The sequence below is a fragment of the Balaenoptera ricei genome, chromosome 8 (genome assembly GCF_028023285.1).
Source record: "Balaenoptera ricei isolate mBalRic1 chromosome 8, mBalRic1.hap2, whole genome shotgun sequence".
NCBI classification, from domain to species: Eukaryota; Metazoa; Chordata; class Mammalia; order Artiodactyla; family Balaenopteridae; genus Balaenoptera; species Balaenoptera ricei.
The window spans coordinates 22,978,659-22,994,520 of record NC_082646.1 but is presented as its reverse complement, the minus strand read 5'-3'; the positions used below and the strand labels follow the sequence as shown (position 1 = coordinate 22,994,520).

At 42.0% G+C, this 15,862-nt stretch overlaps 2 protein-coding genes across 3 annotated transcripts; one reads left to right on the top strand and one right to left on the bottom strand.

The window, feature by feature from the left end:
* Positions 1-2,773: 2,773 nt before the first annotated feature.
* On the bottom strand, positions 2,774-13,584 carry SDHD (succinate dehydrogenase complex subunit D). 2 transcript variants are annotated; one of them, XM_059930449.1, is made up of 4 exons: positions 13,478-13,584; positions 10,766-10,882; positions 8,058-8,202; positions 2,774-3,770 (listed from the first exon to the last, which is right to left on the bottom strand). In XM_059930449.1, the coding sequence occupies exons 1-4, from the start codon at positions 13,527-13,529 to the stop codon at positions 3,605-3,607; spliced, it is 480 nt and encodes a 159-aa protein (XP_059786432.1). In that variant the 5' UTR covers positions 13,530-13,584; the 3' UTR covers positions 2,774-3,604. The 2 variants fall into 2 exon arrangements, with proteins under 2 accessions (XP_059786432.1, XP_059786433.1); XM_059930450.1 differs by lacking the exon at positions 8,058-8,202.
* A 90-nt stretch (positions 13,585-13,674) lies between these two features.
* On the top strand, positions 13,675-15,690 carry TIMM8B (translocase of inner mitochondrial membrane 8 homolog B). Its single transcript, XM_059930452.1, has 2 exons — positions 13,675-13,797; positions 15,292-15,690. The coding sequence occupies exons 1-2, from the start codon at positions 13,714-13,716 to the stop codon at positions 15,457-15,459; spliced, it is 252 nt and encodes an 83-aa protein (XP_059786435.1). The 5' UTR covers positions 13,675-13,713; the 3' UTR covers positions 15,460-15,690.
* The last annotated feature ends 172 nt before the right edge of the window (positions 15,691-15,862 follow it).

The window sequence follows — 15,862 nt, the reverse complement described above, 5'->3', positions numbered from 1 at the left end:
TAGGTGCATCATAGCAAAGTAATTCCTAAAATTTAGTCTGTCATACTGACAAAAAATGCAAGTCTACAAATTCTCTCTCTTCCTGGATATCTCACAAATCCAAAACTTTTGTAGTGACCTATCCCTCCACTACCATATCTAATTTTCCTTCAAAAATTAATGACACTACTTCCCATTTTTCATATTTTACAACAAAAAAAATTGAGCTAGCCTCCCTCCTCTCTCGATCTTTCATACCCCAGTATAACTTATTGATTCTAAGTTCTAAATATCTCTTGAATTTATTTTCCTCCTCACTACTACTGCCTTCAGAACTCATAATTGCTTTTCTGGATCACTGAAATAACCTGTTTCCTCCTTCGAATCCACACTGTGCACATCTGCCAGCATAACCTATTTAAAATAAACATCTGGGGCTTCCCTGGTGGCACAGCGGTTGAGAATCCGCCTGCCAATGCAGGGGACATGGGTTCGAGCCCTGGTCCGGGAAGATCCCGTATGCCACGGAACAACTAAGCCCGTGCACTACAACTACTGAGCCTGTGCTCTAGAGTCTGCGAGCCATAACTACTGAAGCCCGCGCGCCTAGAGCCCGTACCCTGCAACAAGAGAAGCCACCGCAATGAGAAGCCCGTGCATCGCAAAAGAGTAGCCCTCGCTCGCCACAACTAGAGAAAAGCCCGTGCGCAGCAGCGAAGACCCAATGCAGCCAAAAATAAATAAATAAATTTATTTAAAAAAAAAAAAACATCTGACCATGTCATTTGCATAATTAACAATCTTCAGTGACTCAGTTCTCTCAATTACTTACCATGGCATAGAAGGTCCTCTACAATCAGTCCCTCTCTACGTTGCAATCGTACCACATCACGTGCAATCTTCTGCTTGATCTAACTACCATCCTCTAGCCTCCTCACACCTCACCCCAGCTTCCTTGGCCTTGTATCAGCTCCTTATCTTTCAGAATCCAGGTCAAGACTCTTGTCTCCCATGAAACTTGCAAGCAAATTCTTCCTGTACCCTTTGTTACATCACTGCTCAATGTGCTTAACTATTTATTGCACTTATTACACTGCAATCATTTATCTGTTGCCCCAATTAGACTATGAATTCTAAGAGGAGAGAAATTCCTACCTGGCCACAGTACCTGGCACAGTGCCAATTACACAAGGTACTTAATACCTACCAAGTGAATGTTGACTTCTACAATACCTTTTGAAATTGACTCCTACTTTCCACTGTCACTGTCTTCTACATCCATCTTCTTTTTTTTTTTAATTTTTATTTATTTTTGGCTGCGTTGGGTCTTTGTGGCTGCGTGTGGGCTTTCTCTAGTTGAGGTGAGCGGGGGCTACTCTTCGTTGCAGTGTGTGGGCTCTATTGCGGTGGCTTCTCTTGCTGTGGAGTATGGGCTCTAGGCGCACGGGCTTCAGTAGCTGTGGTGCGCAGGCTTCAGTAGCTGTGGCACACGGGCTTAGCTGCTCCGCAGCATGTGGGATCTTCCTGGACCAGGGCTCGAACCCGTGTCCCCTGCATTGGCAGGCGGATTCTTAACCACTGCGCCACCAGGGAAGCCCTCCATCTTCTTATACATCCTTCTGCCTCCAGTTCATCAACCTTCCTAATGCTGCCTAAATTCCTTCTGAAGCACAATTCTGATGTCCTGCCTAACCTCAGACACCTCTTATTGCTGTCAGCCCCTGCCTCATCTTCACTGCTGCTCCAGCAACTCACAGCGCCCCATTGATTTTCCAGAGTGACAGCTCAGCTCCAACCTAATTACAAAACTGACCAGGACGTGGGTCAGGTCCACTCTAACCAGCCTCCACTCTAACATTCAATCACGATCTAATGAAGCTTATTAGCATTAGACACCCTTCCAGAGCCAAACTACGATCTGATGGTATCGGTGATGATAGCAACTCTATGGAAAAATCCAGTTCCCCACTCCATTTTACAGCAGTGGTGTACTGGGGGCTGGGGGAATGGGGGAGGGCAGTGGGGCGGGGGGAGGAATGACTCTAAGGGGGATCACTGTCTATAGAGAATTTTAAAACAATAATGAAAGTGACTAAAGGTCAGTCCGCTTTTTATCATCGTAATGAATCACCAATTCTAAACCAAGTCAGTAATAAAATACTCCTCCCTGCCAAGGCAGACTGGCCCACCACCATGACTCCTTGGTGAACCACTGCTACTCAGGCATCACCTCCTTCTGAAACCTTTAACCTGCCCCAAAACAGAATTAATCACCCCTTCCTAAACCCTTAATACATATACTACAAGGTCGTAAGCACATTCAGGGGACCTTATCTTTAACCTCCAGTATGAACACTTACCCTTCTAGCCAGCTCCCCTTCGATAGTTTGCCTCAGCTATCCAGTAAGGTCCTCAGTGAGTGAAATGCACCAACTCCCATTTCATCTACATTGCTAGATGAAACCATCATGCGTTACACTCATCCCTTCCTTAAGACCAGACTAACTGCATACAGTATAAAATTTGAATATAAACGCTGGCATCCACAGTACACCATAATCTGGACCTAATTCTAATTCCTACTACTTAATCTTATTACTCTCCTCATACCAACTACTTATACTCAGTATATTTCTGCCTATTACATGTAAGTCTTTTCTGTATTATAGCACTTTGTGTCTGATTTACCTAACTGCTAAACTCAGAAGGAAATTTAAACACTCAGTCCTGTTTCCGTGCTATAGATGCAATAGACACTCAGTTCTACTGAATAAAACTATGGACAATTAAGACATAAAAGAGTAGAATAAATTTTTATTATACAGCATTTTTATTTTTAAAAAAACTTTACCTTCATAGAATACATTTTCACATTAGAGATTCCCACAGTGGGAAAATAACAACTTATTACTTATAATTTTATATTTGTGGACAGATTATTTTTGGACAAGTAAAATAAACACATTTGAGGATTAAGTCTCCATTTAGAACCTGTAACAATTTGAAACATCTATAAAGGGACCTCTTCCCTACATGAAACTTCTCCATATTCAGAAACTCTCCAGGCTCTTCTTCCTAGGACTTAGAAATCAGTAATGTGAAATATCAGTATTTCTAATTTTCAAATCTCCCTAGGACATGTAACCATCAGTAACTGGTATCGACTGAACAGAGGGGGGGGATGTTTACAAAAACAAAACACTGCCTAATTTTCTGCAAAGTCTTTACTTATGAATTAACAGTCGTTCCCTTTCTCTATCATCCTAGGACAAATATAGAAGTTTGATCAAATATGGAGAGTAATAAAGCTGAATTCCCTTTAAGAGTCTGATAAATTAACAGGCAAAGGCTCATATATAATGTTTAGCTATACTGTGAGTCTTCTGAGAAGCTGTGAGACACCCCATTAACTCCAGAATACAAAACTCAGTCTCACAATTTCTTGGATACAATTTCTCTCAAATCTTTCTTCAAAGATTAAACTCTAAAAATAACCGGCTGATTAGGAGAAGAGGTTTACCAGCGGACTAATCTGTTATTTCCTTCTTACTGTGAGTTGAAATGGCATGACAGAGCAGAGGCAAGGAGGTGTACAATCAATTCTCAAGGTGTTAAGTCTAAAGGGTCAGAGCTTCCACAGCATAGCCACAGCTTTGCAGATGCCCACATCATGATAGTTGAAATAACAAAGCCCAGCAAAGGTGAACGCCGAGAGCACCAAAAAGCCTGCCTTGGCAGCTTTCTGCAACGCAGCCCCTCGAACATAGTCAGTAACAACTTGTCCAATGCCCCTAAAGAAAACAAAGTCACAGTACAAATGAAAAACCACAAGTGACGTTAGAAGGCTATTCGGTTAACTTGGCTGCAAAAAAAATAATCAGTCAAGGTCAAAATGCAACTCATGGTAACAAAAATCATAAACCAAAATGAAGGAATCAAGTGTACCCTAACAATATAATAAAGACACCTTCCTATCCTTCATATTCAATTTTCGAGTCGTTTATATCAAAGACAGTAACTAATTCCTACTCTATTTATAAAATTTTGTTTTTTTATTTTTAAACCCAAACAAATGGCCTACAGAGTTTTTCATTAATTGCAGAAGAATTTATTAAGCAGATATTATGTGCCAGAATCTGTTACGGATGTTGAGAGTACAGCAAATAAGACAGCATTCCTGCCCTTATGGAACAAACATTTTAGTGAAGAGTAAGAAAAAGTACACAGGTGCTATGAAGAAATATTTTAGAAAGGATGGCTTGAATGAAAAGAACATCCCAAACAAAAGTAACAATGACCTTGGCATCTCTGAGGAATCGTAAAAAGGTTATGTGGCTGGAGAACAGGGAGACCAGAAGGCAGGGGCAGATCGCATAGGAGCCTTGAAGGTCATAACAAGGAGTTTGAATTTTACTCGAAATACAATGGGAAACCACAGCTGTGCTTTAAGCAGGGAGTGACCTAAGTAAGGAGTGAGCTAATTTTACTTTTTAAATAACAGTTCTATTGAGATATAATTCACGTACCATAAAATTAACAATTCTGTGGCTTTTAATATACTCACACAGAGTTGTGCAACACCATCACTGTTTAATCCCAGAACATTTTCATCAAAAACAAACCCTGTACCCTTTAGCCCATTACCCAATCACTAATTTGTTTTCTGTCTCTACATATTTGCTAATTCGGGACATATGCGGCCCTTCGTGTTGAGTTTCTTTCACTCAGCATAATGTTTTCAAGGTCAGCACTTTAATCTTTGTATGGCCAAATAATATTCCTTTGTAAAAATATATCACATTTTGTTTAGCTATTCATCAATTGAGAGACATCTGGACTATTTCGCCTTTTTGTCTATTATATAATAATAACACTGCTATGAACATTATTGTACAAGTTTTTGTGTGCGTGGGGACATATGTTTTCAATTTTGGTAGGTATACACCTAAAAGTGAAATTGTCAAGTCATATAGCAACTCCCTGTTGTTAACTCATATTATAACTCTGTTATAATAACTTTTGTTAGACCTGCCAAGCTGTTTTCCAAGGTAGCCGCAACGTTTTACATTCCCAGCAGAGATATATGAGGACTCCAACTTCTCAACACTCATTACTGTCCATCTTTTTGATTACAGCCATCCTGGTAAAGTGTAAAGTGGTGTAAAGTGTAAAGTGGTGTAAAGTGTAAGGTGTAAGGTGGTATCTCAATGAGGTTTTGATTTGCATTTCTCTAATAACAAACAATGTTGAGCATTTTTTCATGTGCGTATTTGTCATTTGCATATCTTCTTTGGATAAATGTAATTTTACCTTTTAAAAAGGTCACTCTGGCTGTATGTGGTGACAGAACAGTGCAGGAAGAAGGGTGGCAAGAACAGAAATAGAAAACTAGTTAGGAAGCAGCCGGAGTAGCCTAGGCAAGGCTGCTGGTTTAACTTGGCTCAGACTATGTTCTGAGGAGAGAACTAACACGAGCTGATGGACTGGTTGTGGGGTTAAGACAAAAAGTAATACCTAGAATGACTCCTAGGATTTTTGGCTTGAACAACAAGATTTAATTGAATTAGGGAAGAACAGGAGAGAAGGAGGTTTTGAGGGGAAATCAAGAGAGATTTCGGGGGCGGGAAAAGAGTGATTTTTGGCAATATTAAATTTGGGATGACTATTAGACATCCAAGTGGATATGCCGGTCAGACAACTGGAAATACAAGTCTGCAGCTCAGGAAAAGAAGTCTGATCTGAGCTCACCTTGGAAAAGTGTGTAGACAGAGAAATTTAAGAAAGCCTAGAATGAGCCTGGAGGTCAGACCTTTATTATTCAGAGGTCAGACAAGAGGAAAAGGAGCTGACAGAGGAGACTGAGAAAGCACAGCTGGTGAGGTAGAAGAAAACAAGGTGAGTATGGCATCTAGGAAGCCAAAGAAAATTTACTTAAGGAGAGAATGGTCGATTAAGTTGAATGCTACTGAGTTTCAAGTAGAGCACAGAGAATGGACAACTGGATTTGGAAAAAATGAAGGTCTTCAGTGATTTTGATAAGAATGACTTCAGTTACACAGTTGGGATAAAAAGCCTGATTAATGTGGGTTAAAAAAGATTGGATGCTAAGGAACTAGTGCACAATTATAGACAATTCTTTCAAGTCTTTTCTGTGTATGTGTGAAAAAGGAAGAGAATCAGTAAGGTAATTGGAGACATCAATCGTAATTTTTAGAATGTATGACTTTAGGACTTCCCTGGCAGTCCAGTGGTTAAGACTCCACACTTCCACTGCAGGGGGCACGGGTTCAATCCCTGGTTGGGGAACTAAGATCCCATATGCCACATAGCACGGCCAAAAAAAGTATGACTTTAGATTTATCTCTTATTCTGATTTTTCACCAATTTAGATGGATCTCCTTTCAAGAAACTCACATCAGAGAAATCCTACTGTAGCTGTGAGCTAGTATTTCATATGCAACTGGAATCTTTTATTGTGAGAGGTCTATCTGGTTAAAGGGTAATTCTAACTAACCCTAGAAAACTAGGTAAGCAAAATCTCCTTTAATACTAGCTAGAAAATGATTCTGACACGTTACCTAACTTCCCTGGGGTTTAGTTTCTACGACTGTAAAACAACAGGGCTGGTTAAGATACTCCCCCAAGTGCTTTCAGTTCTAACAATCCAAAAAGAACCTCCCCCACCCATGACAGCATATTGTCCTTGCAAAACAACATAAAATGGACAACTCAAGGAACCCAATTGTTATTAACAAACTTTCTAGAAGGTTCATTAACTTAGAAAGTCTAACAAACTACACTGGGTAAAATAAATAAAAACTGGACATTCATCCATTTGACAAATATTTACTTAGTGCTATGTGTGAGACACTGCCCTAGGCACTAAAGATACAACAACAAATAAAAAGTCAAAACTCCTATTACATTTCTTTTTTTAAAAAGGGCAAAACTGAACTATAGTGTCTAGTGATGTACATTTGGGTGATAAAACTATGATGAAATGTAAGAAAATGACTGCTATAAAAATCAGGATAAAATTGTTTCTGGTGGGGGGGGATGTTGAACCATTATGACTGAGACAGAACACAAGGAAGAGGCTCCTGCAGTAGGTGGCAAAGGTCTATTTCTTGACCTGGAGGGTATTACTGTTATAATAATTCACTAAGCCATAGATTTGATTCTTATGATTTTCTGTATCTGTGCTTTCATTCTCGTGAGGGGAGACAAGAAATATACAAGATAATAAACAGATGATAAAGTATATTAGAATGAAATAAGTGCTACTGAGACAATAAAGACAGGGGAGAGGGATAAGGAATGTTGGGAGAGACACTGCAATTTTGAGTAAGTCGTTAGAGACGGCTTCATTGAGAAGGTAACATTTAAGATGTGAAGGAAATGAGGCAACAAGCCAAGGACATAACTAGGAAAAGTTTCAAGTAGAAGGAACAGTAAGAGTAAAGCCCTGAGGCCTGGAGTGACCCAGGTGTGCTCAAGAATTAGCAAGGAAGCCAGTGTGAATGTGGCAGAAAATCGTTGAAAATGAGGAAAGAAAGAGGGGGCAAGACCATGTAGAGTCTGTAGATCACTGTAAGAACTCTGCCTTTTAGTTTAAGTAAGATTAGGAGACAATGAAGGGTTTCGAGGAGTGTCTGGACCTGTCTTAATATTTTAACAGGATCACAGGGGCTGCTGTGTTGAGAACAGACAGGAGACCAGTGAGGAGACTACTTCTGGAATCAAGCATGATGACCAGGTTTGGGGCTTGAACAAACAGAAGAATGGAAATGTCATTAATTCAGATGGGCAAGAGTACTGGAGGAAGAGATCTGGGGAAGATCAGGAACTCAGTTTTATGACATGCTGTGTTCAAAATGCATACAGATATGAAAGCGAAGACATCAAATAGGCATGTGGATACATAAATCTGGGCATATAAATAGTTTACATATGTTTTAAGGTTCTCTTCAGATCTTGAGTATCTCAACCAACTTCTCCCTCATATGCCAATAGTGAGACAAGCTCACAGCAAACAAATTGAGCAGACAAGGTAATACTGAAAGGACTGCTGTACTTGCCAGTGACTATGAAGAGTGAGGGCTGCAGCCAGAGAGTAGTCCACCGCAGAGCAAGGATTCAAATAAGCAGCTGGAATTAGGCCCAGGAGCAAAACACTGACAACCCTCTCACCAGTCCAGTGGAGAGATGCAGCCTTGGAACCAGCTGTAGAAAGGAAGGACGAGATTCGTAAGAGTTGCAGGGGGAAACACACATCTCAATATTTGCCACGAAATAACCCAAACTGACAAAATGGCAAACAGAATGCATGGAAGACTGAGCATAAACAGGGTAAGATAAAGGTAAGTGAGAGATGCAATCTCCTTTCTTTGAAGTCTTTCAGCACAGGGTGTCTCAACGCCTACATATATTAATTAGAAGACAGATCCACTTTGCTTACAGGCAAGAAGATGGACAAAATATCTTTGCAGAATTACCAATCTTGGACTTCAGTGTAATAGACAGATACCTTATGAATATAAGTTGGTGACACCTACGGAATTCCTTTAAAACATCACTCTTTTATTTACACCTAATCTTTGTAAGTAAAATAATATTAAAAATCCTCCCAAAAGAAAATTAAACCAGCCAACTCAAAGAGAAGCAAAGTTCTCGGGCTTCCCTGGTGGCGCAGTGGTTAAAAATCTGCCTGCCAATGCAGGAGACACGGGTTCGAGCCCTGGTCCAGGAAGATCCCACATGCCGAGGAGCAACTAAGCCCGTGTGCCACAACTACTGAGCCTTCCCTCTAGAGCCCATGAGCCACAACTACTGAAGCCCGCGTGCCTAGAGCCCGTGCTCCGCAACAAAAGAAGCCACCCCAATGAGAAGCCCGTGCACCGCAACGAAGAGTAGCCCCTGCTCGCTGCAACTAGAGAAAGCCCACGCGCAGCAATGAAGATCCAACATAGCCAAAAATAAATAAATAGACAGATAGATAGATAGACAGAAGCAAAGTTCTAATGTCAACTTTTAGGATCATGGTTCTTCTTCTGTTCCGTTACTTATAAATAGCCAAAAATAGATATGGAACATGAAAACTTCTTTTATTTTTTTTATAAATTTATTTATTTTTATTTATTTATTTTTGGCTACATTGGGTCTTCATTGCTGTGCACGGGCGCTCTCATCCAAGTTGCGGTGAGCGGGGACAACTCTTCGTTGCAGTGCGCAGGCTTCACACTGCGGTGGCTTCTCTTCTTGCAGAGCACGGGCTCTAGGTGCACAGGCTTCAGCAGTTGTGGCTCACAGGCTCAGCTGTTCCGTGGCATATGGGATCTTCCCGGACCAGGGCTCGAACCCGTGTCCCCTGCACTGGCAGGCAGAGTCCAAACCACTGGACCACCAGGGAAGTCCCTGAAAACTTCTTTTAAACAAGTGAAAATAAAATGGGCTTTAAACATCTCTTTGAGAGCCTCTACCTTTTTTTGGTTACATACCCCTTTGGGAATCTAATAAAAGGATGGAGCTACTTCCTGGAAAAGTGCACATAGATACACACATTAAAAACTGTGTAGGGGGACTTCCCTGGCAGTCCAGTGCTTAAGACTCTGCGCTCCCAATGCAGGGGGCGCAGGTTCGATCCCTGGTCAGGGAACTAAGATCCCACATGCTGCACAGCGTGGCCAAAAAATTAAAAAAAAAAAAAAAAAAAAAGCCAACTGTGTAGGGACTTCCCTGGTGGCACAGTGGTTAAGAATCTGCCTGCCAATGCAGGAGACATGGGTTTGATCCCTGGTCCAGGAAGATCCCACATGCCGCGGAGCAACTAAGCCCGGGGGCCACAACTACTAAGTCTGCACTCTAGAGCCCACGAGCCACAACTACTGAGCCCACGTGCCTAGAGAGCGTGCTCCGCAACAAGAGAAGCCACCGCAATGAGAAGACCGCACACCACTACGAAGAGTAGCCCCTACTCGCCGCAACTAGAGAAAGCCTGTGTGCAGCAACGAAGACCCAATGCAGCCAAAAATAAATAAATAAATAAATAAATAAATAAATAAATAAATTTTAAAAATAAAATAAAGACTGTGTATACAACTTTGGGGACCTTCCTTCAGTCCCATGAACCCCAAGTTAAAACCACTCTGCTAAATCTAACTGAACAAAGTTCAGAAACAAAACCTTTTCAAAGATAACATAATTCTAAAAAGCAGGAAAACTACACTTGCCTAATTACTCATAACTCAGATGCAATTATAACTGGTAGACTTAAGAATCAAAAGAAGTCTCTTCTCTGTAAAATACTGATCTTTCTAGACTTGAAAAATGAAAATATAGTTAACTTGTTATTCACCTACAGATTTTCTAAGATTTAATAATACCTAAACAGTATTCATCCAAGAAATGCCATGATTTTAATATCAACCTAAATAAAAATAAGCATGTCAATTACAGCTATAAATATGCATGATTTTTTAAACTGTCTACTATTCCAAATGATTTGGATCTGGCTCCTCTCCATTAGCTACATAAATAAAAGTAACTAAACTATATTGAACAGACTCTTCCCACAGAACTATTTTCTTTTTAAAAAATTAAAAAATTTAAAAAGACTTCGACCAGAAGTTTCTGTATGAGTGTAAATGGCATGATTCAACCATGCTAGCATTGTGTGCCCAGGTGTAGGCTAGGTCTTCACTCGACAGAGTTGGACACAAGAGTTCCTCTCAGAGACAGCAAGTCCTGCCAAAGGCACGATAATCAGCCCAGATGAAGATGGACATACAATGGTGGCTGGGTGACAGGTGAATGTGCTGTATTCCACACCATCCTGGGGTTGATCGGTCCTGGAGAAATGCTGAGACATGAGCCGGTCTGACCACTGCAGTTCGGAGGAAGAGAGCTAAGGAAAGAGACATTAGGGGGAATCATAAGCACCTCTCCTTTAACAGGATTGACAGACTTTCTAAATGACCATAGGCAAGCTATTTAACCCCAAACAGGGAATAACCAACTCATCTGTAAAATGAGGATAGCATCTATTTCACTGGGTTGTTATGAGATTAGACTAAGTAGCCATGGAAATATTGAAAAATCAATGAACACTTACATAAAAGGGCTTCACTTTGACTAATTAAAAAAAATAACTTATAGCTTTCTTCTCCCATTTATTCATCTATTCATCCAACAAACATTTAATACATGCAAGATTATGCTCTGCACTAGAGCAAGAGAGATAAAAGACAAAGTCTTTGTCTTCAAGGAATTCAGTCTAGTTTGGGAAATACCATCTTCCTTTTCAAGATCAATTTCTCTGCTTGCACTCTTGAACCCATCCCTTTCTGTCCTCTTTTAGATCTTGTCTCTTGGTTTAAAAATAGGCAGACCTAGGTACACCCAACCCTACCAATACTGCTGTGAGACGATGAGCAATTAAGTTAAATAGGCTCTCCAAGAATCAATATCCTCTCTTCTGTAAAATGAAAATACTGGTACTTACTTCATAATACTCCGTTGAAAATTTAAAAATATATGTAAGATGTTCAGCATAATCCCCAGAATGTTATAAGCACTCAATAAAACGTAATTTCTTTCCTGTATCTTTAACCTCTCCTTCCTTCCTACTGACCATTTTCCCTCAACTGATGTAATATAATTAACCCTTCCCTTGATCCTATGTCCTCTAATGCCCATGCACTCTTCCCCTGCTCCCTTTCTTCACTTTCCAAACATGCTTCTTTAAAGTGTTGTCTAAATCACCTCAACTTCCTCACTTCCTTATCATTCTTCAACTCGGAAACTTGTCTTTATCCCCACCAAAGCTGCTTTAGTTAAGTCACCAATGGTCTTCTGTGGCCACATCCAATAGGCACTGTTTAGTCTTCATCTTATTGGGCTTTCTGTATCACGTGGCACTGGTGGCCTCTCCTCCCTTCTTTTCTCTGAAAGAACTCTCTTCTACTTCTCCTTCTGATTCTCTCCTCTGCAGCCGCTCTTAAATGTTTGCCCAGGATTCCATCATCTGCCCATTGCTCTCCTTGCTTCCTATGCCCACCCCTAGACATTTTGTCCACTCAACTTCTAGTGCCTTTAAGCTGATGACACCCAACTCTGTATCCCCAGGCCTGATATCTCTCCAGAGTTTCACAAGTTTAAGTGCCTGCAAGGCCTCTCCCCTGAGATACCCCACATGGTCCTCAAACCTACCATGGCAAAAACTAAAATCACCCTTCAACTCACTTTCTCATTTGAACTTGCCTCCCATCTACATGCTTACCACTTTATTTAATGACATCCCAGCCACTCTTTCACCTTACCCAGAAATCTGGAAGTCATGTAGGACTTTCCCTCTAAATCCAGTCAAATGCCAAATCATATTGATGTACCTCCTAACATTTCCTGAGACAATCTTCTCTTATGTACAACTTTCCAAGTTCAGGACCTCACCATCCTTGCCAAGACTGCTACAACAGTGTCTCAACTCGTCTCCCTGACTTATGTCTTAGCCTGCCCCATTTCCCATGATGGCCATCTACCACGTTGTTACCGAAGTGGTCAATGTAAACTGCAAATCTACGTCAAACCTTTCAAGGGCTCCCCTTCACACGAAGTAAAATGCATACTTCATATCAAGACAAGTTCTTCTGTGATCTGATTTCAGTTCACCTTTCCAGAACCATCTCATTCCTCACCTTGAGCTTCACACTCTAATATTCGATTTGTTTTGTTTTCTCTCATAACAAGCAGTTTCTACACCTTCATCATTCTTTTGCTCATCCCAGTAGCCCAAACTGTAATGCCCTTCTTCCTGTGGCCTTGCTTACCCTCAACACTCAAATCAGGCACACCTCCTTCAAGAACCCAGACAGGGTGATCCTTCCAAAACACACAGCTAATATATTCTTCCTCTGGACTGGCATACAATTTACTTACTGCACAGTTTTTACTCTATGTTATATTATACTTATATGTGTTTTCTCCATAAAAACGAAAACTCCTTGAGGGCTGGAACTATGTTTTTTCACATTTGTAACCCAACCATACTACAGTGCCTGGTATAACAGAAATGCCCACTTCAATAATTATCGAACTGAACTCCAAGGGAAATAGGCAAGACGTAGATTGGGACTTAGACCCTGACACTCTTTTGCGATTCAGGGAGGGAGCACTCTAAAGACAGCGAATGGGGAGAAAAAGAGAACTCATGTGAATAGCCTGTGCAAGGCTATAACTTTCAAATTACCCCATCACCACGTCAGCCCAGAGCAGGAGAGATATGCCCTCGGGTAAAGATCTGGGCCCGCAGGCAACGCTGGTGATATTATGGTTTCGGCAGAAGCCAGAGCTGCCAAAGGGAAGGAGGAGGGACACCCCCGCCCCCACCCCACCCCACCCCACCCCCGCTCAAAAGGTCTCACCGCCCAGCAGACGAATCCTCACCGCATTCCCTTCCCCGGCTGGAGGTTGTGCTAAGAACCTCCGCTGCCAGGATCCTCACCTCGCCCACCTCCGGCACCGCAGAGGACACTCAGCCTCCAGAGAGTCGCCATGTCGTTCGAGAAGGCTCAAGGTCATCCAACAACCCGGAAGCAGTCATATGACAACATCCACCCTGCAACGACGAAAGAAAACGACGAAAAGGAAAACGCCGGGTGAACCGGAAGTCGGGGTTGGCTCGGCCCCGCCGCACATGCGCACACGGCTCGTCGGAAGGTCCCGAGTTCGACGCAGGCAATGGCGGAGCTTGGTGAGGCGGATGAAGCGGAGTTGCAGCGCCTGGTGGCGGCCGAACAGCAGAAGGCGCAGTTCACTGCACAGGTGCGGGGACAGGGACCAGTGTGAAGAGAAAAGAGGGTGAAGTACAGGTGCCGGGCACCCGCGGAGCTCTGAATGGAGGCGGCGCGGCGCGGCCGCCCTATGCTCCGTGCCTGCTGCGCCCGGTTCTGCTTGCAAAAGAAACGAGTCAATCCTGCCGCTGGTGACCTGTAGTGCCCAGGTACCCTCTAAGCAAGCCTATAGTGGGGGGAAAGAGAAGGTGTAAAGCGAAGAAAGGCTCGGGCTACACAAAGGCACGGGAGCCTAGCTTGGCGGTGAGCTCTCTGGGCTGGCATTCGGAAGATCCTTGTTCTAAGCTTGCCTCTGCCCCTTACAGGTCACGTGACCCTAGACAAAACGCCCGTCCACTGTAAGTCTTGGTTTCGCAGTCGCCCGCTGCCTCACTGGATATCGAGGATCATATGCAATAATGTATTGGAAAACGATAGAGCAGTAGAGCATTATTGGATCAAGGTGGGCCCTGAAGTCGTCGGTCTAGACTGTTAGTTTAGAACAAGAGTTTTGGAGCATGGTTCCAACCGCGGCGTTGCCCCTTACTTGCTGCATGACTAATCCTAAACCTACTTACTTAACCGTGCCTCTTAAACGGAGGTGACAGTCATCTTTTAGGACCGCAGAAAGGATTGACTGCTTAGTACCCAGCCTCCCAAAATAGTTAAGCCCTTGGTAAATGGTTATTCCCCCGTGTTGGGAGGAGGGGCGGTGGTGGGAAGGGGAGAGTTCGCTGAATATAAGTAGCAAGAACCCTGGTTAGAAATCATTGGGTTTCTAACCCAAACCTGAACATTATGAAAGTGCACACATTTTCTGTGCTTGTGTGTTCATTTTTCTGTAGATTGGGCCCGTAACCTTCATTGGATTCTCAGATATGTCCATGACCCCAGAAAGGTTAAGAACTACTTAAGAATAGGTTTAGAATGAGATGAGTGCAGTGGTTTGGGGGAATTAATTGGTACCATAGCCTCCCAGCTTACACTGGTGCTAGTTTGGAAATATAAAAGAAGGTATTAATCCTGCCTGAGATTTTCTGATTAAGGAAGTGACACAATTAGAAAACAATAGGCAGTGCTCTCAAGGAGGTAATAATTTAAACTGTGGAAAAATCTTTAGGGAGGAGTATTGAGAGTCAAGTTGAGTATGCTGTGTGTGGACCTCATTGAAACAGATGGGTTGGGTGTTAAATAACGGAGTGCCTTCAGTGGGTAACAGAGAAACTGATGCATTAGGGTGACTTGATGGAAAGTACATATTTTTTAATTACTAAGAAAAATAGAAAAGGAGAGAATAAAAGGATTGTTTCAACGTAGGGATGAGGAGTTGGGCCATATTGGTGACAAATTAGAAGTGAGAAAAGAGAGTCAAAGAATAGTTTAGTCAGGTGACAGAAAATGAGAAAAATGGGAAGGAAATAAGAAAATTCATAGAGTTAGGCCTGTCTGCAGACCCCAAGTGGTTACTATTTTTCTTTCTTCTTAGGTGCATCACTTCATGGAGTTATGTTGGGATAAATGTGTGGAGAAGCCAGGGAATCGCCTAGACTCTCGCACTGAAAACTGTCTCTCTAGCTGTGTGGACCGCTTCATTGACACTACTCTTGCTATCACCAGTCGGTTTGCCCAGATTGTACAGAAAGGAGGGCAGTAGGCCATCCCATGGGAGAATGACTGAAGAAGCAAAGGACTTATTATTAAGCAGGTTGAAGGGCCAGCAGGGGAAGGTTGTCAACCCATTGTCAGGTTAACTTCAGGCTATTACCAAGCCTGTTGGTGCTAAAAAGTAAGAGATCAAATGTTCAAAAAGTGAAATTTATTTATTGGGAATTCAGAAATTCCATCTTGTATCACAATAATTATTCAATAAATGTGAATTCTCCAACTCTTCTTTTTTTTTAAAATCCCATTTTAGGGTTTAATATATAGATCTCTGATTGGCAGGAACATTAGAAACAAATATGTTCCAAGGCCAATAGTGCAAATGAGAGATCTTAGGTTTTGAAGAGCCACCCTAAGCCATATTTAAGGGGGCTGGAAGAACCATCAAAGCCTTA